The following is a 21,875-nucleotide window of genomic DNA, read 5'->3' on the forward strand; positions in this document are numbered from 1 at the left end:
CCCATTATAAATCTCCAAAAGTAAAACCAGCATTCCTAAGTGCAGGAAATCACATTTTACTACCCTGCAGCTGCTCATAGCTCAGGAAAATGCAAAAACAAAGAGGAAATACGCCTGGAGATCTTATTAAGAGTGGAAATCCCCTTACTCCACATCTTCCAATTAGTGCTGCTGAGAACATAAGCTCTCAGGTTCAAATTTCCCTTCATGGAAGGCCCAACCACACCGGAATTAATCTGCAGTTGCCACCTGCACTAAAGACAGGGATAGATGCACACTGGAGCATTCCAGATTGCCACTTTAGCTATAGTTTTCACTACAGAATGGATTAACATGTAACGGATTTTTTTTTTAACTCCAGAACAGACAGTAATCTTTCTGCAAAGGAAAGCAGTGTGGTTCATTAGAAATCTCTCTCCTGCTCTTGATCTAAATTTCATCTTTCATGCATTTCCCAAAGGCAAAAAAGAACATTTATCATGTGCAAAAGACATGACAATTTTCAGTATTTTTAAATATTTGATTAAAGAAGGGTGTTTTCACTTTCTATAGTGACATTTCTAAACTATTTTCACATTTTACAATGAATATTTGGGGGAAAATATAGAAAGATGTTGTTTCTGCATGTAATTCACTAATGATACATTGTTTTATTAATCTCCCTCTTCCTAATTTCTATCCTGAAAGCATCCATGCTTTCATGGCATCCATGCCATTTGTTTATGGCAACTGTTTTGAAAAAATTATTTTTACAATAGAAATGTCAAACATATACAAAGTAGAATAGCATAATAAATTCCAATGAACCCATAAACTAACTTTATCAACTCAGGGCCAATCTTGTTTCCTATGTAACCCTACCCACTCCATCCTCCATTTCCCAGTTATTTTTTTAAGATTTTATTTATTTGAGAGAGAGAGACAGAGATAGCAAGAGAAAGCACAAGCTGGGAGGAAAGGGAGAAGCAGGCTCCCTGCTGAGCAGGGAGCCCCACTCGGGAATCGATCCCAGGACCCTGAGATCATGACCTGAACTGAAGCAGACGCTTAACAGACTGGGTCACACAGGCACCCCTCCCAGTTATTTTTGAAGCATATCTCAGACATCACATCAGTTCATCCTTGAAATTCAGTACATGGCTCTAAAATACAAAGTTTTAAAACATAACTCACTAGCATTATTACACCTAAAAAATAATAAACAATAATTTCCTAATATTTCCAACAACTGGTGTTCAGATTTCTCTGATTGTTCACATCAGGAATTAAAAGCCTACACAGTCCATACAAATGATTTGATACAGTACATACAAATGATTGATACAGTACAAATTGCTTTTGATTTACAGGTCTCTTTCTGTCTCCTTGCAATTGATTTACTGGAAGATACTGGGTTGTCTCACAGAGTTTCCTATGGACTGGATTTGGTATTGTAGTCTTCAGGTATAACATATCCCCTATATTTCCTATAAATTAGTAGTTGGCTCTAGATGCTTGATCAGATTCAAGTTTGATACTTTCACATACCACATTCTTAACTCTTTTATCTCCTATTTCTTGAAACCTACTGGGAGAAGAACAACTGGCTAAATTTCAACCCAATGCTAAAAAGTAGTACTGAATAATGAGTGTCATGTGCTCTGCTCAAGACTTAACTTTGAATTTCTACCTTTGAAAGGCAGAGAGGTAAAGAGCTTCACCCCACTGAAAGCTCAACAATGATTTGATGCTCCCTTTCTTCCTTCCCAGACTGACACTGTGCCAGATACAGATTCCGCATTTTTCTTCATCTAAATCACAGCTTCCTCTTCTACTGTGTACTGTTTTCAGGGCTCCACCCTCAGCTCTGCTCCCACTAGGAAAGGAAACGGAGAACAAGAATACAGGAGTCCCCCTTATCTGCGGAGGATTTATTCCAAGACCCCCAGTGAATGCTTGAAACCATGAATAGCACCGAACCCAAATACATTATGTTTTTTCTATACATACATACCTATGATAAAATTTAATATGCAAATTAGGCATAGTAAGAGATTAATGACAATAACTAATAACAAAATAGGACAATTATAACAACATACTATATAAAAGTTATGTGAATGTGGTCTCTCTCTCTCAAAATACCTTTCTTGGACCGTACTCACCCTTCTTGTGATAATGTGAGGTGATAAGATGCCGATGTGATGAGATAAAGTGAGGTAAATGACACACATTGTGACGCAATGGTAGGCTACTACTGACCTTCTGACAATACATCAAAAGGAGGATCATCTGCTTCTGAAACATGGCTGACTACGGGTAACTGAAAACGTGGAAAGTGAAACTGAGGATAAGCAGACACTACTGCAATTAACTTTCCAATGGTCACTATAAAGATGATGTTAGGGGCGCCTGGGTGGTGCCGTTGGTTAAGGAGCTGACTCTTGGATTTCAGCTCAAGACATGACCTCTTGATATCAAGCCCTGAATCTGGCTCTGTGCTCAGCCTGGAGTCTGCTTGGGATTCTCTCTCCCTTTCCCTCTGCCCCTCCCGCTGGTGCTCTCTCTCTCTCTCTAAAATAAATAATTCTAAAAAAAAGATAGTGGTGGCTCAGTTGGTTAAGTGGCTGCCTTCAGCTCAGGTCATGATCCCAGGGTCCTGCTCAGCAGGGAGCCTCTTCTCCCTCTGCCTGCCACTCCCACTGCTTGTGCGCTCTCTCTCTCTCTCTCTCTCTGCCAAATAAATAAATAAAATCTTTAAAAAAAAAAAGATGAGGTTAAATGAGTTAATAATTATAAAGTACACACAATAGTGACTAACATATAATAAGCCTTATATAAATGTATGCTTTCTTTTTTTTTTTTTAAATATTTTATTTATTTATTCATGAGAGACAGAGGGAGAGAGGGGAGGGGAGAGAGAGAGAGAGAAGCAGAGGGAGAAGCAGGCTCCCAAGGAGCAGGGAGCCCGATGCAGGACTCGATCCCAGGACCCTGGGATCATGACCTGAGCCGAAGGCAGACGCTTAACCATCTGAGCCACCCACGCGCCCAAATGTATGCTTTATTTTTAAAAAAGCATAGTTAAAACTAATTAATAAGCAGACTTTTTTTTTTAAGATTTTATTTATTTATTTGACAGAGAGAGAGCGAGAGCAGGAACACAAGCAGGGGGAGTGGGAGAGGGAGAAGCAGGCTTCCCACCTAGCAGGGAGCCCGATGTGGGGCTCGATCCCAGGACCCTGGGATCATGACCTGAGCTGAAGGCAGATGCTTAACGACTGAGCCACCCAGGCGCCCCAAGTAAATGTTCCAGATAACTGAGGCATGCTCCATGCTCCTTTAAATACCCAACTTTATTCCATTTTAATTTTTTAAAGTCAAGATAACCCTAGACAGAAATTGTTGTTAGAAATATGTTATATACTTTCCTTTATCAAATGAAGAATACCAAACAATCTTAAATTTCTCAGTGACCCGGTATTTCATTATGAACATAGGTAAGTTTAATGAATAGAACTCAGGGGGTGATTCAGTTGGCTGGGCGACTGCCTTTGGCTCAGGTCATGATCCTGGAGTCCAGGGAAAGAGTCCCGCATTGGGCTCCCTGCTCAGCGGAGAGTCTGCTTCTCTCTCTGACCCTCTCCCCTCTCATGTGCTCTCTCTCTCATTCTCTCTCTCAAAAAGATAAATCTTAAAGAAAAAAAAATGAATATGACTCCTGGGTGGCTCAGTTGGTTAAGCATCTGCCTTCAGCTCACATCGTGATCTCAGGGTCCTGGGATCGAGCCCCACATCGGGCTCCCTGCTCAGCGGGAAGCCTGCTTCTCCCTCTCCCTCTGCTGCTCCCCCTGCTTGTGCTCTCTCTCTGTCAAATAAGTAAATAAAATATTAAAAAAAAAAAAAAAAAAGACGGAGTTTCAGCCAGAGTGACATGAAAAGCTCTTGGAGAGTTTTAAGCAGAGAAGTGACATGCTCCGACAGGGATTTAAAAGGATCACTGGCTGAAGACAAACTTGGGCATTGGGAAACAGGGAAACCAGTTAGGAGGCTACTGCGGTTGCTAGGTCTAGAGATGATGGAGCCTTGGATCAAAATCTTGGTAGTAGTGAAGGCGATGAGAAATGGACAGGAAATGGACAGGATTTTCTGGTAGACTGGAGGTAGGGTATGAAAGAAAGAAAGAGGAGAGTCAAGAATGAGTGACACTATTGATATCTGATTAACTAGAAGGAGAAAGTTCTATTTACCGAGAGAAGAAGGTGGTAAGAGGGGCATCTTTACAAAGATCAGAAGTTTAGAGCTATGGAAAATGAAGGAGACCTTTGCCCTTACTCTCAACGTTTCTGCTGCTGCCATTTCACATTGACAGTTTTCTCTTCCCTCAGAAGTAAACAGTCTTCAGTACCAGTGTGTTATTGTTTCTAATCTATCTTAGTCCCCATTCTATTCTCTAGGGAGACATAAATGAAAAGGCAATAAAAACTGATACATTTATTCAACAGTGAAAGAAAAACTGAATCAGAAATCTGAGGCAGCATTTTCTATGGAAAAGAAAACTAAAAGTGGGGTCACTCTGGGTAGTGCATCACTTCCCACACATTATTTCTAAAAATTCATTTATAAAGTGGTTATTTAGAACTCATAATATTTTTCCTGTAAGTACAAATTTATTAGAAATGACTTGGTTTCCATGCCAAACTACATAATGGGGCTACATTATAACAATAGCAGTACCAGCCTGAATTCAAGGGAGAAAATATCACAGGGTGTAAGAGAGACCAGACTTTCTTGCCCTTGGCCTAAGAAAAAGTAAGTTTCTCCTTTGCATACTCCCACCTTGTTCAAATCTCCCACACTAAAGGTGCCTTTATCCTCTGCCTCTAGCACTGTAATGTTCATGAAACCTCCCATTCTACCATCCTCTTCAAGTCTATCAGAAAAAATGTTCTCCATGTTTAAAAATTGGCCACCCAACTCTAAAACAGTGGCAACCAAACACCGACAACCACACACAATTCTCATTCCCTTGTAAAACAAAACTCAGCAAGGCATCAGAAGGAAATGCACTGCTTAAAGATAATTCTAATAAAAACAACATAGCCTGGGTGGCTCAGTTGGTTAAGCGACTGCCTTCGGCTCAGGTCATGATCCTGGAGTCCCGGGATCGAGTCCCACATCAGACTCCCTGCTCAGCAGGGAGTCTGCTTCTCCCTCTGACCCTCTTTCCTCTCGTGCTCTCTCTCATTCTCTCTCTCAAGTAAATAAATAAAATCTTTAAAAAAAAATAACATGATCCCAGTTGGAAGAATTTCAGCAAGTATTATATAAGAGAAAATGAAAAAGAATACAGAAATAATGGAAATATTTGATATTGAGAAGCCACTGCAAAGAATCCGCCTACTTTGTATGTTTTCACTCTTCCTGTACTTCTAAACTCATTGATTTTTCTGTAAGTTTCACCATAATTCTTGCACCAACACCCTGGATGATCTAGAGATTCCACGCTTATTTTCCAGTTTTCAATTGTGGAGCTGAAGAAGAGGGAATAGGGAATAACATTAATGATTAATTAAGTATGCATTAGGTAAAATGTTCCTAAGTTAAGGACTATATTCATTAATGGAGTTTTATGAAGACTTCAGAATATATGGATTTAAAACTATACTTAGCATGTAATTACATTCCTTTCTCAGGTTTTTTCTTAAACTACCAAACCCCTCAAGTTTGCCATTTGCCATTCAACACTTTTTTTAAATCTTGGCAGAGGAGGGGGGACACCTCATAGTTCATCTTAGAGATAACCAGAGCTTCAAACCCAGAAAAGATGAGCATGCAGAGTTCTGAAGACTTTAACAAAGGGCTCAGTCAACTCACATCTTTCACGTTTGCAGCTGCCCTTCAAACCAAAATGAGTAACAACACCACCACCAACAGACACCTATGTTAGATCAGTTCTTATACTGACATTCATTTGGGTCACATGTGCTGTCTTAAGTCTGTAGTTAGAGAAACACCAGAAGGTCTCCCTTCTGTCAATTAACTCAAGAGATATCAACAAGCAGAACAAATGGTCTGATTTAAACTTAACCCTAAAAACTCAATTAAATATACTACAGGTGATTTGCCTTCCTCCAATTTCTTTTTCAGAAAACAGAATCCCAAGTCATTACAGTTTTATTTAAGAAATTCTAAATCACAGGATTATGGGGGACGGCTATTGGGATTAAAGTTTCATTAAGAGTTAAAAAAAGAGTTTCATTAGAAGTTCAAAATGAGAGGACCATGGTAGGCTATTATTTCCCTCTTTAGAACTATCTATTTTGACTGAAATTTTTTATAATTAATAAATATTTTTGTGATTAGAACAAAAACACTTCCATTTTGGAAAGTGACAGATGGATGGGGCATCTGGGTGGCTCAGTTGGTTGGGCATCTGCCTTTGGCTCAGGTCATGATCCCAGGGTCCTGGGATCGAGCCCCACATTGGCTCCTTGTTCAGTGGGGAGCCTGCTTCTCCCTCTCCCTCTGCCTGCCACTCTTCCTGCTTGTGCACTCCCTCACTCTCTCTGTCAAATAGGTAAATAAAATCTTAAAAAAAAAAGGAAAGTGACAGGTGGGATGAAATAAGTCTCAATGAGAACTAAAAGGGTGGCTAGGTGGTGCAGTTGGTCAAGCATCCGACTCTTTTTTTTTAAAGATTTTATTTATTTATTTGAGAGAGAGAGAGAATGAGAGATAGAGAGCACGAGAGGAAAGAGGGTCAGAGGGAGAAGCAGACTCCCTGCTGAGCAGGGAGCCCGATGCCAGACTCGATCCCGGGACTCCAGGATCAATGACCTGAGCCGAAGGCAGTCGCTTAACCAACTGAGCCACCCAGGCGCCCCCATCCGACTCTTGATTTCAGCTCAGGTCATGATCTGAGAGTCATGGGATGGAGGCCCATGTGAGGCTCTGCACTCGGTGGGGCGAGTCTGCCTAAGACCCTCTCCTCCTCTCCCTCTGCCCATCCCACTTGTGCTCTCTTTCTCTAAAATAATTAATTAATTTAAAAAAAGAACTAAAATAGAAGACAAAAAATAGAAAATATGCTGGATACAAAAAGCTGAGTACTTGGACTGTTCTCTTTGTTTTAACTTGTTTTGTTAATGTTTGTATAATAAAATTGAGAGAAATAAGTTTTACTTAAACTTTCAAAGAGAGAGAAAAAGGAAACTACATCTATAGCACAGTATTTCTAAAGCAGTGGTTCTCACGCTGTGGTTCAGGAAATCTGTACAGTTATAACCTATTTTTATAATAATATTAACATGTTATCTCCTTTTTTCACTCTCATTTGCTCACAAGTGTGCAGTGGAGTTTTGATATAATATCAAAGAATAACCACAATTATCTGAAAATGTGAATAAAATCATCTCACCTTTTCTAACTGTGTTTACATCTCTGAGCTTCCATTTTTTCGTATGCTTCAGCCAAAATCACACACAACAGATTGAGTACAGAAACAGTTATAAAATTCAGTTGTCTTCTATTAAGCCATGTAATTAAAGATATTTACAAACATGTAACAATGTCTCTCTTTTTACAGATTGTTTTTGTTTTGGACAACAGTTATTACTGAGGAAATGTTATTTATATTAACATGTAATAGTTTTTATATTGTTATTTCAAAGAAATTAATACATATTTTTAAAGGTTCTTGGTTTTAATTTCTAATCCAGTAATTAATTATCAATAGATATAATCCCACATAAACAAAAGCTCTTAGGAGTCCTTAATTTTTAAGAATGTAAAAGGGTCTTGGGGCGCCTGGGTGGCTCAGTTGGTTAAGCGTCTGACTTCAGCTCAGGTCATGATCCCAGGATCCTGGGATCGAACCCTGCATTGGGTTCCCTGCTCAGTGGGGAGTCTGCTTCTCCTTCTCTCTCTCTCTCTCTGTCAAATAAATAAATAAAATCTTAAAAAAAAAAAAAAAGAATGTAAAAGGGTCTTGGGGCACCTGGCTGGCTCAGTCAGCGGAGTGTGTGACTCTTCGTATTGGGGTTGTAAATTCAAGACCCACACTGGGTGTAGAGATTTTTGCTGTTCTCAAGTATTTGTTAGGCTTTAAGAAAAATCACTCTACAAAGGAGTATTTTTTAAGGTACGAGAAACAAGTGAAGTGAATTTATAATTTACAGGACAAATGATTAAGATCAGATTTGCTTCACAATAATCTGAGGGGCAAGGGAAGAACAGGTGGAGGTATAAATGAAGTAAGAATGGCTATGAGTTAATAATCATTGAGCTGGGAGTTTGTTATACTAGTCTCTCCTTTAACATATGTTTGAAATTTTCCCTAATAAAAAGATTAAAGAAAGAATTGAACTCATACCTTAACAGTTGAATTAAAAAAAAAAATCTGACTGTAATGTAATTTATTGCTAAGAATGAAGGAAAATAAGGGGGGAAAATCTTGCTAATATTAAACTAACAGTATCCACATAGCTAAAACGCACTTTTTGATCTTCACTGATGTTCTCTCGATTAGTTTCATATAGTTAAATCAGTAGGACATGCATGCTATTTGGAGTTCTGCTTTGTTCACTTAAAATTCACATATACAGCTCCCCTCTTTATCTGCTATCACTAACCAGACTTCAAAACGGCATAGATATCTTTCAGTTTAGTAGTAAAAGAAGCTCGCCAAATCCTTTAACCTGATTGATCAGGCTATAAAAACCTAGAATAATTTTTACATGTTATACTATTGCCATCTGCTGGCTGTGATGTCTAAGTACAGTAAACAAAGGTTTAAACCAGAAAAGCTAAAATGACTGAGGTTTTCTCCCAAAATTATCCTGTAGAAAAGATGCTGCCATACATACATTAGGGCTCCTCAAAACCTCACATTAGACAAGATGGGGTGTGTTCAGGGTGGTATGGTCATAAACCAAAACCTCACATTAAAAGCAGTGGTTCTCGACCCTGGGCTGCATTATAAAATCACCTGGGAGCTTTTGAAAATCCTGATTGTCTGGGCCCCAAAACCAGAGGAATTAAATCAGAATCTCTATTTTATAAAAATGAAAGGCAAGCCACAGACTGAGAGAAGATATTTGCCAAAGACATATCTGACATAGGAGTTTAGCTAGAATACATAAACTGTTACAACTAAATAATAAGAAAGCAACACATTTTTTTTAAGATTTTATTTTTTAAGTAATCTCTACACCCAACAGGGGGCTCAAACCTACAACTCCAAGATCAAGAGTTGCATGCCCCACCGACTGGGCCAGCCAGGCACCCCGAAAGCAACCCAATTTTAACAATGGGCAAAAGATCTAAACAGGCATCTCACCAAAGAAGATACATAGATGGCAATTAAGCACATAAAAAGATGCTCAACATTATCAGACATTAGGAAAATGTAAATTAAGACCATGATGGGATACTACTTCAAACCCATTAGAGTGGCTAAAGGTAAAAAGACTGACCATAGTAAGTGCTGACCAGGATATGGAGCAACTGTAATATTCATATACTGCTGGTAGAAATGTAAAATGGGACATCACTTTGGAAAATGGTTTGGCAGTTTCTTAAAAAGCTACACACACACCCACCATAAGACCCAATCATTTTACTGCTAGATACGTACCCAAGAGAAAGAAAAGTTGTAGTGGGTTAGTATCCCTTCTGAAATTCATGTCCACCCAGAATGTGGCCTTATCTGGATGCAGATGTAATTAGTTAAGATGAGATCGTACTGGAATAAGGTGGGCCTTAAATCTAATGACTGATGTGCTCATAGGAAGAGATGGCATACAGAGAAGAGGCAGAGAGTGAAGAAATATGGCTAACAGCCCAGAAAAACCAAGGATACCAAAAGTTTGGAGCTTGTGAAGCTTTAGGAAAAGAGAAGTAAGGATTCTTTCCTAGAGCCTTCAGAAGGAGCATGGCCATGTCAATACCCTGATTTTGGACTTCTAGCCTCCAAAACTATGAGAAAATAGATGTCTGTTGTTTAAGCCACCAGTTTATAGCAATCTGTTACAGCATCCCTAGTAAATAAACACAGAAGCACAAAGTACAAAGACTTCTACAAGAATGTTCTTATTAACTATATTTTTAATAGCCCCAAACTGGAAATAACCCAAATGTCCATCCATAGGTGAATAAATTTACAAGTTGTGGTATAGCCACCCAGTGGAATGTTATTTGGGACTAAAAATGACTGAGACACAAAATATGGATGAAATCTCAAAATTATTGTACTGAATACAAAAAAAAGACAAAAACCACTATATACGGTATAATTCTATGGTGTTTACCTGGGGGTTGGGGGGGTGGAGCAAGAGCGAGGTACAGGAGTCATTACAAAGTGGCATGAAGAAACTTTTGGAGGTGATAGGTATATTCATTATATTGACTGTGGTGACAGCTCCACAGGGGTATATATGTGTCAAAACTCATCAAGTTGAAGGGAAGATGGTGGAGATGGAAACTCCAAGAATCTATCTCTCCCACCTAGACAACAATTACACTGACAGAAACTGATGTAACTATTTTGGGACTCTGGAGTCTGTTGAAGGCTTGCAACTTGCAGGGGAGGACTTGGATAAGAAACTGTCCTTAATTTTGTTGTTTTAGCTCCTAGTGCAGCAACAGCTACCTATGCCTCACCCCACGCCACATGGCAGGCAACCGCCATGATCCTAGAGCAGCTTGCATACCTGTTTGGGAGCCAGACAAAAAGGATCCGTCCTCCAAATAGTGGGGATCTACGCTCTGCTGATTGCTGCTTTTGATCAGAGGTTCAGACAACAAAGCATACTCACAAAGAAAAAGAAAATCTGAATACACCTATATGTCGTAAGGAGATAGAATCAGTAAAAGAAATCTCCCAACAACAACAAAAGCTCTGGACCTGATGGTTCACTGGTGAATTCTACCAAACATTTAAAGAATTAATACCAATCATTCTCAAACTTTTCCAAAAAATTGAAGAGACTACTTCCCAACTCATTCTTTGAGGCCAGTGTTACACTGATACTGAAGCCAGGGAGACACTACAACTACAGACCAAGATGCTCCATGAACATTGATGAAAAAATCCTCAACAAAATTCCAGCAAGCAAAATTCAGCAGTATATTAAAAGGATCACACACCGCATGACTAAGTGGGATCTATTTCTGGAATGCATGGATGGTTCCACATATGAAAATCAATCAGTGCAATAGGTCACATCAACAGAATGAAGGGGAAAAAAAACACATGATCATCTCAATTGAATGCAGAAAAGCATTTGATAAAACCCCCCTTTCATGATTAAAAAAACCGAAAACTAGAAATAGAGGGAAACTATCTCAGTGTAAAAGCCATATATAAAAAACCCACAGCAAACATCATATTCAATGGTGAATGAATGCTTTTCCTCTAAGATTAGGACCAATCTTGCTTTCACCACTTCTATTTTTTTTTAAGATTTTATTTATTTATTTGACAGAGAGAGAGCGAAAGCAGGAACACAAGCAGGGGGAGAGGGAGAGGGAGAAGCAGGCTTCCCTCGGAGCACAGAGCCTGATGTGGGGCTCGATCCCAGGACCCTGGGATCATGACCTGAGCCAAAGGCAGACACTCAATGATTGAGCCACCCACGCGCCCCTCACCACTTCTATTTAAACATATACTGGAAGTTCTAGCCAGAGCAATTTAAGCAAGTAAAAGAAATAAAAAGCACCGAAATTGGAAAGAAAGATAAAATTATCTTTGTTTGCAGATGATTTGATCATATATCCAGAAAATCCTAAAGATTCCACACCAAAAAAAAAGCTGCTAGAATAAATCAATTTAGCAAAGTAGCAAGTTACAAAGTCCACATACAAAATTTGGTTACACTTCTATTAACAATTAACAATCTAAAAAATAAATGACAAAAACAATTCTATTTACAATAGTATCAAAAAGAATGAAATACTTAGGAAGTAACTTAACCAAGGAGGTAAAAAACATTACAAATTACAAAAGATTGCTGAAAGAAATTAAAGATAAATAAATGGAAACACATCCCATATTCATGGATTGGAAGACTTAGTATTGTTAAAACATCAATACTACACAAAGCAATCTACAAGTTCAATGCAATCCCTATCAAAATCCAAATGATATGTTTTGCAGAAATAGAAGAACTCATCCTAAATGGATGGAATCTCAAGGGACCCTGAATAACCAAAACAATCTTAAAAAAGAACAAAACTCACACTTCCTGATTTTAAAACTTACAACAAAGCTACAGTAATCAAAACAGTGTAGTACCAGGGGCACCTGGGTGGCTCAATCAGTTAGGGGTCCAACTCTTGATTTTGGCTTGGGTTATGACTCAAGGTCTTGAGATCCAGCCCCGTATCAGACTCCACAGCATGAAGTCTGTTTGTCCCTCTCCCTCTGCTCTTCCCCCTGCTTGAGCTCCCTCTCTCTCTCTCTAGCTCTCTCTCTGTCTCATAAATAAAATCCAACCGTCCCCAAAAAAGTGTAGTACTGGCAGGAAAACAGACATATAGACCAACAGAATAGACACAAACCCAAAACATCTCATGTATGGTCAAATGATTTCTGACAAGGGTGCCAAGACCATTCAATGGGGAAAGGACAGTCTTTTCAACAAATGGTGCTGGGAAAACTAGATACTGACACGCAAAAGAATGAAGTTGGACCCTTACCTAACACCATATACAAACATGAACTCAAATGAATCAAATCAAATATAAGACCTAAAAGAGTAAAACTCTTAGAAGAAAACAGAACAAAAGCTGCATGACATTGAATTTGACAACGCTTTTCTTGGATATGACACCAGAGACACATGGTAATAAAAATAAACAAACTGGACTTCCCAATATTTAAAAAGGTTCACACATCAAAAGACACTATCAACAGAGTAAAGAGACAACCCATAGAATGGGAGAAAATATTTGTAAATCGTATTACCTAGTAAGAGACTGATATCCAGAATATATAGAGACCACCTAAAATTCAACAACAAAAAACAAAAACCCAGTTCAAAAATGGGCAAAGGAATGGAATAGACATTTCTCCAAAGATACACAAATGGCCAATAAGCACATGAAAAGATGCTTAACATCACTAACCATTAGGGAAATACAAATCAAAACTATAATGAGATATTACCTCACACCCATTAGAATAGATACTATTAAAAAAAACAACAACAGAAAACAGTACGTGTTGGTTAAGGATGTGGAGATATTGGAACCCTTGTGCACTGTTGGTGTGAATGTAAAACAGTGCAGCCACTGTGGAACACAGTTCCTCAAAAAATTAAAGATAGATTTAGCACATGATGCAGCAATAACCCTATATACCCAAAAGAATTGCAAGCAAGGTCTCAAAGAGATATCTGTAGTCCAGGCTCATAAACAGCATTTCACGATAGCTAAAATGTCAAATCAACCCAAGTGTCCACTGACACTTGGATAAATAAAATATGGTATATACATACAATGGCATATTAGTCAGCCTTAAAAAGGAAGGAAATTCTGCAAAATGCTATGTGGATAAACCTTGTGAACATTATGGTAAGTGAAATAACCCAGTTAAAAAGGCAAATATGTCCATTTATATAAGATACTTGCAATAGTCAAAATCATAAAGATAGGAAGTATTGTGGTGGTTGCCAGCAGCTGGGAGGAAGGAGAGAATGGGGATTTACTGTTTAATAGGTATAGTTTCAGTTTTGTAAGATGAAAAGAGTTATGGGGATGGATGATGGTGATGGTTACACAACAATGTGAATGTAGTTAATATCACTGAACTGTACACTTAAAACCAAAATCTCGAGGGGGTGGAGTGCAGGTATCATTAATTTTTAGGCATCTCCTGTACTATCCTAACCAGCAGCCAAGGTTGAAATCCACTTCATCAGAGTGTGCCATCTCATTTACTTCGTTTTGAACAAAAGAGTTCTATTTGATTAAAACATATAAGCCTGAAATAATTTTTGTAAAGATTTTATTTATTTATTTGAGAGAGACAGAGAGAGAGCATGGGGGGGGGTGGAGCAGAGGGAGAAGAGGGAGAGAAGCAGACTCTCTGCTGGGCAGGGAGCCTGATGCAGAGCTCAATCCCAGGACCCTGAGATCATGACCTGGGCCAAAGGCAGACATTTAACTTACTGAGCCACCCAAGTGGCCCTAAGCCTGAAATAATTTTGATAATTCTCATTTTAGGTGCTTAGGGAGGTCAGCTCACATCATACTTTTTTTAAAGTAGACAAAGATGTGATATTTACTCCTTGATTTATACCTCACATTCCTAAATTATAAGCAAGATTTAGAAAGCAGTATTGAAGTCCATTCCAGCTACTTGCTCCCAGCACAAAATAATTTAAAATGCTGAACACGATATAGTTTTCTTTTTTTTTTTTTTTTAAAGATTTTATTTATTTATTTGAGAGAGAGAGAATGAGAGATAGAGAGCACGAGAGGGAAGAGAGTCAGAGGGAGAAGCAGACTCCCCGCTGAGCGGGGAGCCCGATGCAGGACTCGATCCCGGGACTCCAGGATCACGACCTGAGCCGAAGGCAGTCGCTCAACCAACTGAGCCACCCAGGCGCCCGAACACGATATAGTTTTAATATATAATGCAATGAATGGTGTCATAGACTGAACTTTGACCACCTCAGAATTCATATGTTGAAGTCCTAGCCCCAAGCACTGCAGAATGTGACTGCATTTGGAGATAAAGCCCTTAAAGAAGTGATTAAGGTAAAATGAGGTCATAAGGACCGGCCTTAATCCAATTTGACTGGTGTGCCGGACAGAGATACCTGGGATGCTCAAGCACAGAGGAAGTCCGTATGAGGATAAAACAAGAAGGGGGTGATCTGCAAGTCAAAAGAGAAGCCTCAAGAGAAACCAAACCTGCCAACACCTTGATCTTGGACATCTAGCTTCCAGAACTGTGCAAAAATAAATTTCTGTTGTTTAAACCATCCAGTTTGTGATATTCTATTATAGCAGCCCCAACAGATTAATACAAATGGTGAGCAAAAACAAAACAAGAGATGAAAAATCTTTGGGAAATGATACTCTGGAGCTAAACTTTACCCTGGGGTGCATGCCAAACCCTGACAGTTGGACACTGGTTCTGGCCAGGGCCTGGAATGGCTCTTCCTGTCAAATCTTAGCCTAAAAGATTTCACCTGCTCTCTAACCTCAGCCTTCTAGTATTCTTTCCTTTGCTCCCACTAAATCTTTTCTTCTACCCCACACTGAGACTGCTGGTCCCTTGAACTCTCCTAGACAGTGCTCTCTGGCCTTCCCTCCTTCCCCATATAATCTGAGCGCCATAGCAATCATGTTAACGACTCTGTCAGAACGAACAAGTTTCCCTTGCTCCTCATCATACTGTCACACCTCACCAACAAACCCAAAATCTGAGCCAATGCTACATTTTGTCTTCACTACTACTACCATTCCAGGTGAGCCAAGCCCTGTCAGAAAAATATTAAATCATACATTCATGTAAAGTCAAGTCTACAAATTACTGATTCAAATCTCAGCACCCACCCCCTGTCACAATCCTGCCTGGAGTTAGCATCTCCCCAATTCTTTCTTAACAACCATCCCAAACTTTCTTCCCTGTCTCTAGTGTTGAACAGACTCCCATCTGGTGTCAACTAGACTTTCTACTTGACTCCAACCTCTCACCTTGTACCCATTTAACACAGATGTCATTTCCTTCAAACTTCTCTCCCTCCACCAATATATTTATATCTGCACCCATCTTCACTTTCTTTTCTACAGTCTCAAATGAGGCCTCTCCTTTCTAACTTCCCACATTTGCGCTCTTTTTGGCAGCCCCTCCTACTTCTGAACCTTGCTCATTCATCATCCATTCTCTCCCCTACCTGTCCTGCTTATTTGACATGTTTATCTTTACTGACACCCTTTCTTCATCACCTAAACATGCACAAGTCTCTCCCACATCCCTACATCCTCCCTTGATTTCTACCATCCTCCAGCCACAACTATCCCATTGCTTCTTATTTTCATCTAAACTTCTCAGAAGTATAGTTTACGCTCAATGTGTGTTCACTGAGTTGCTCTAACTTGGCTGGCTTTGGCCCCCAGGGTACGGCTGAAACTGCTCTTCCTGAAGTTATCAATAACTTCCTAGTTACTTAGTTCTTAAGTAATGCATTCTCTCAAAGCATGCTACAGGACTGAGGACAAAGAGGCCCTCTTCTAGTACCCACTGCTTCTTCAAAGTCACTATGTCTCGGGCGCCTGGGTGGCTCAGTCGGTTAAGCATCTGCCTTTGGCTCAGGTCATGATCCCGGGGTCCTGGGATCGAGTCCTGCATCGGGCTCCCTGCTCTGTGGGGACCCTGCTTCTTCCTCTCCTCCCCACTTGTGCTCTCTCACTATCTCTGTCTCTCTCTCTCAAATAAATAAAATCGAAAAAAAAAATTTTTCAAAGTCACTATGTCTCCACTCCTCACCTCATACCAGGGGTCAGCAACTGTTTCTGGAAAGGGCCAGACAGTAAACAGTTTAGGTTTTATGAGCCACATGGTCTCTTGTATATGTACCCAATTGTGCAAGGGAAAAGCAGCCACCGACAATACATAAATGAATGAGTTTGGCTGTGTTCCAATAAAACTTTATTTATAAAAACACGTAGTGGGCTGGATTTGCTCTGCAGGCCATAGTTTGCTGACTCCTCCTCTTTGCTAGCACCTTGTGTCACCCCAGGCACTTCTACATTTCTCAAGAATTTGCCACCTGACTCAGTTCTTCATCACCAGCCTAAGTAACAAGGCACATTACCTGGCACCTGGGAAGCAATCTGTAAACATGGCTACAATTATTATTTTTTAAAAAATTATCATACAGACACTTTCAATAAATTTGTGGACAACCAACTAGCACTTTTGGCTCTGTTTCTTCATCTACTTAACTCTCACACTCTGGACTTTGTCATCACTGCAGAGCACTCTACCTCTGAAATCTAACCTCTAATATACACTGATCAAAATCTCCGGCTTGTCATTCTCACTCCTCTCATGCTCGCTCTTCAACTTCCACGAGCCTCCAATCCACTTTTATCTCTACTGTCTCCTAATCCACGAGCTCCTACCCATCTTTACTTCCTATCAAGCTTGGTCTCACGGTCCCTTCATTGCACTATCCTCTCACCTATACCCTCAACTCCTGTTTTCCAACTGTACCAGACTAGCAAAGTCCTGTACCATCCCATCTATCTGCCCTCTCCATTCCTATACGTGGATGGCCCAGGACTGCTGAAAATGTCTCACAGCTCAATGCCATTACAAACTTATGCTCTGGCCCCAGCTGGGCCTTCAGCATCACCCAGCAATACTTTCCCCAGTCCTCTCACAAATAATCCAAACTTCCAAAGCTTAAAACTCTCCTCAAGGTCCCTTAGGCTTAGGCTAGCATATTCTCTCTCACCTTCAAATGACCGATTTACCTCAGGCTCTTCAGAGAAATTAAGAGATGTGAATATATGTTTTCAACTCTTTGCTGCACCGACACACTTAACTTGTCCACTATCCTAATTCCTTTCCTCTAGTCCCAGAAAAAGAGTTGCTTCTACTCCAATCCACCAGCAGTGTTCTGGGTCCATCCTTGCCCCTTCTACCTCACTGATACCACAAAAGCCAAACCCTGAACAAGCCAACCACTTCTATGACTTTCTTTGCTGCTCTTTACCCATGGATACACTGCTTATCCTGAGCTTCCCCATATTCAAAATGGTGATATCTTTGCAAGATTGTTTTGAGTGTAACAGATCTATAAGTGCCTGACATACGGCAATCATTTCACAAATGGCAGCAATTATTATTATTATGTTAAGTTAATAGCCTGAAGGTGAAAGGCGGTGACAAGACATGCAATACAGGATTGGAGACCTTCAGTGGGGAGAAAGGGAAGCATACCTGGAAAGAGAAAATAATTTCCCTTGACCTAAAATGTTCCAGTCTTTCTGTGAATATATCCAGTTGCTCTGTGAATTACAGTAATTAGATATATGACTACTCTTTGCTATTCTCACCATAGTCTGGAGCCTGCAACTCCTCTTAACAGTGTAACACTCTAAGTCTTTGCCAACAGAGAAAACTAACAAATTTTACCTCCATTAAATGAGAATTAAAGTGATATACATTAAAAAGGAATTATAGCAATGTTTAACCATTGAGAGGTATCAAACAAAAGTATTCAATTTATGATTCCATCGTTGGGACAGAAGCACTTCAAGGTGAGAACCTGGAATATCCTGTGCCAGAAATAAGAGAAGTGCAAAAACTGGGGATAATGGGCGCCTGGGTGGCTCAGTCCATTAAGCATCTGCCTTTGGCTCAGGCTGTGATTACATGGTCCTGTGATCGAGTCCTATATCAGGTCCCCTGCTCAGTGGGGAGCCTGCTTCTCCCTCTGCTTCTCCCTTTGCCTCTCTCTCTCTCATGAATAAATAAATAAAATTTATAAAAAAAAACAAACAACTGATAGGGTAGTGGAGGAAATGTCAAAAAGACACAGGAGCTGGCTTGAAGGGGCTCCCAAAGGATAAATCCGGGATAATTTGAGCATCAAAAAGAATGATGATGGTAATGGACGGATTCTAACACAATTAATCAAAAAAAGAAAAAAAAGTCCTTATGTCTAGAAAACGTAATTAAAAAAATAAAAAGCAGGAGCTCCAAAAAAAAAAAAAAGAGAGAGAGAGAGAGAAATCTTTTATAGAATACCAGTTAATAAATGTCGAAGAAATGAAATAACTAGAAAATCAACACTTTACAACCTCCCAAAGTAGAAACCATCTCCATGATGCGAAAAACACTGGGTGAAGAGTTAACAGGATATCTGCAAGAATGACAGGACATCTGCACTGGCCTCACGTATTACTCCACAGGTTACTTTATTTTTAATTACAAAGATTACCAAGGGAAAATGTACCTTTACAATGGAGATATCTGGCGGTTGCCCTCGTAATCAAGTGATGGAACTTAGCATCAATAGTGAGAATAACCTGACATTAAGTGGCTGCTCTGCGGCAATAAGCACACAGCATCACCCACGCAGTGTATACCCAAGAGCTGTTATACTGAATTAATGGAGGAGAAAACAATCAATTAGTGCACAGTCTTACTGCTCAAAATGTCATCTAAAGACCGGAATCACATCATTTGGGAGCTTGTTCAAAATACAGACTCTCAGGAACCCCCTCCAGACAACTGAATCATAATTTACATTTTAACCAGATCTTTAAGTGATTCATAGGTACAAAGTTTGAGAAGCCCTATACAAGACAAAACACCTAGACTTTTCAAAAAAAATCAGTCATAAAAATTTAAAAAGGCAGTGTGGGGAGGGGCTGTTCTCAATTTAGAGAGACATAACCACCAAAAGCAATGAGTACATCTTGATTGAATCCTGGGTCAGAGGGGAAAAGGTTACAAAATACATTTCAGGGGGACAACTGGGAAAATTTGAATATGTGCCTTTTATTAAATGACACTGAATTAATGTTAAGGTTCTGAAATGTGATAATGGTATTCAATTATAGAATTTTCTTATTCTTAGAAGATATAAGCTGAAATATTTAAGGTCATATGTCTACAACCTACCTTTAAATGGTTCACAAAAACATACAGAGAGAAAGCATAAGTGGCGTACTAACAACTGGTTACTCAAAATGAAGAGTATGTAAGTGTCCATTGTGCTATTCTTTCATTTTTTTCTTTTTATTAAATAAAAAGTTGAAAGGTGGGAAGACTTTTTAGTCCACAACAGAAATGTTTAAGTCTTTGGTAACAAACAGCATGAGTTGTACACAACCTTGCATCTATCTTAACATCTACTTCAGAAAATACACATAAGTGTCCAATAGATGTTTGATGAGAGAAAGGAAATTTATCTGTTCAAATCATATTTCAGCTGGCAGAAATTCCTAAAGCATTAAGAGCTGCTACAACCAGCTGGCTGTCAGGTATATATGGAACTATGGATTGCCACTGGAACTTTTCAAACAGTGAAAGGCAATAGAGTGTGACAGCAAAGGTTTTGGGGTCAGTCGGACCTAGATTTTATAGTGTGGTGTCCTTGGGCAAATTTAATCTCCCAAAGTCTCAATCATTCTATCTGTAAAAGAGAAATAAAATAGTACCATATAGGGTGGTTATAAGGATTAAATAAGATATAAGATAATGAATGTAAAGTACTTAGCATCACTTAATAAGTCTCAACTCTAATTTTATCAATAAAATCAGCTAAAAGTTATTCCATAAAATGAAGCTAATGTTTTTATGGACCATATTTTGACTTTATTTTGAAGATTAAAGGTCTTCATATGATCTAAGGGCATTCTGTGAAAATTTTCAGTCAAGGTAGGAAGGCAGAACAATGTTCACTTCTTGTTTTTATTTGGTACCTTGAAGAAAAAGCATTTACTAAGATAATAAGCGACCTTTCCCCAAGGTAAAAGCATTTTAGTTCTTGAACATAATCTTAATAAACCAGTACAAAGTACTAAAGATTAGCAAAATGAAGCTATTAAAGATGACTTACGGAATCAAATTCAATACTAAGAAAATCTGGAAAAAATTTGTTAAGCTACCTTAAACTCTTTTCATTAGAGAAGTTGTAGGTTTTGTTGCTACTGATCAAAATTTTTTAAGAATACATTAGAGATAGGATATTACAAAAGATAGGAATTACAAAACATGAAACCATGTTTTCATGGGAGTTACTGAACACAGTTTTTTGGAAGTACTTAGACAAAAAAATGAGCACCTATCTCTTTGGCTTAAGTGGACCTATGCCTAGATAAAACAGGACTGACTCCAATAGATGGATGATAGTCTACCCCAATTATTCTGCTAAATTCTAAAGCAGTCTCTCCTAAAGGTTGGCAACTGTAGCCAGCAGGCCAAATCCAGCACACAGTGTATTTTCATAAATATAGTTTAATGGAACACAGCCATGCTCATTCACTTATGTACTGTATTTCGAGTAGAAAAGTTGCAGCAGAGACCATATGGCCCACAAAGCCTAAAATATTCGTTATTCGGTCTTTTACAGAAAAAAATTGCCAATTCCTATTCTAGACAAGCAATCCACAAAAGGAATAAAACCTGTTCAGGACTCACCTGAGGTGTTGTCTTTTTGTACTGATCACCTCCATCTATCACATCCCTCATGATTTTGCCCTTAAGAAATTCATACTCTTCTGGACTCAGGTGAATAGACTCCATGGTTTTTGCACAGCCCAAACACTGACCGCTGTAATTACAATAGTTTGTGTTAAATGTTTTCCTGGAAAAAAACTTTTTCTAAAATGAATAATCCTAGGACAAGAGGAAATTGAAGAGTAATGAAAAAAAAGAACATTATAATCTTTGTGATCATCACATGCATCCAATTTTTTATAAACCTAACAATAACACACATTAAGTGTGCCAGAAAACCCAAAAAAGTAGACGGTTGGGCACCCAGATAGAGTTTTTAAATTCATTCTCAAAACACAACTGGATCCCAAATCTGTAGAGGAAAATATCTCTGAGGCTTCACACAAGGCTCACACCACTTTATGGGAAAAACATTTTGAGCACTGAAAATTCTCCATATGCAAAACATGGATTTTTTTCTTGGGTACTCTCTTAATTATCCTATCTCTAATGTATTCTTTAAAAATTTTTGATCAATAGCAACAAAACCTACTAAACCCACATCAAGCAAGTTAAAAATTAAATACTGGCCTTTACCTTTCCTCGACTGTTGTGAACTGTCCTTTCCATTGTTCTCCGGGAACACTACAAAAAAAAGATTGCAAAACCAGATCATCAGGAGGTCAGATTCCTACAGAACTGAAAG

The 21,875-nt window shown here is 39.0% G+C and overlaps 1 protein-coding gene across 1 annotated transcript in view; it reads right to left on the bottom strand.

The window, feature by feature from the left end:
• PRORP (protein only RNase P catalytic subunit) overlaps positions 1–21,875 on the bottom strand; it is a 132,003-nt gene that overhangs the window by 106,467 nt on the left and 3,661 nt on the right. The window contains exons 3-4 of the mRNA XM_028114739.2: positions 21,767–21,814; positions 21,152–21,284 (exon numbers count right to left, since the gene is read on the bottom strand). Of these exons, the coding sequence (XP_027970540.1) occupies positions 21,152–21,284; positions 21,767–21,814 (181 nt within the window). The remainder of the gene's footprint in view (positions 1–21,151; positions 21,285–21,766; positions 21,815–21,875) is intronic.

Source organism: Eumetopias jubatus, unplaced genomic scaffold, assembly GCF_037043125.1.
Source record: "Eumetopias jubatus isolate StellerSeaLion01/CBP00866 unplaced genomic scaffold, mEumJub1_p1.0 scaffold_7, whole genome shotgun sequence".
Classification (NCBI taxonomy): domain Eukaryota; kingdom Metazoa; phylum Chordata; class Mammalia; order Carnivora; family Otariidae; genus Eumetopias; species Eumetopias jubatus.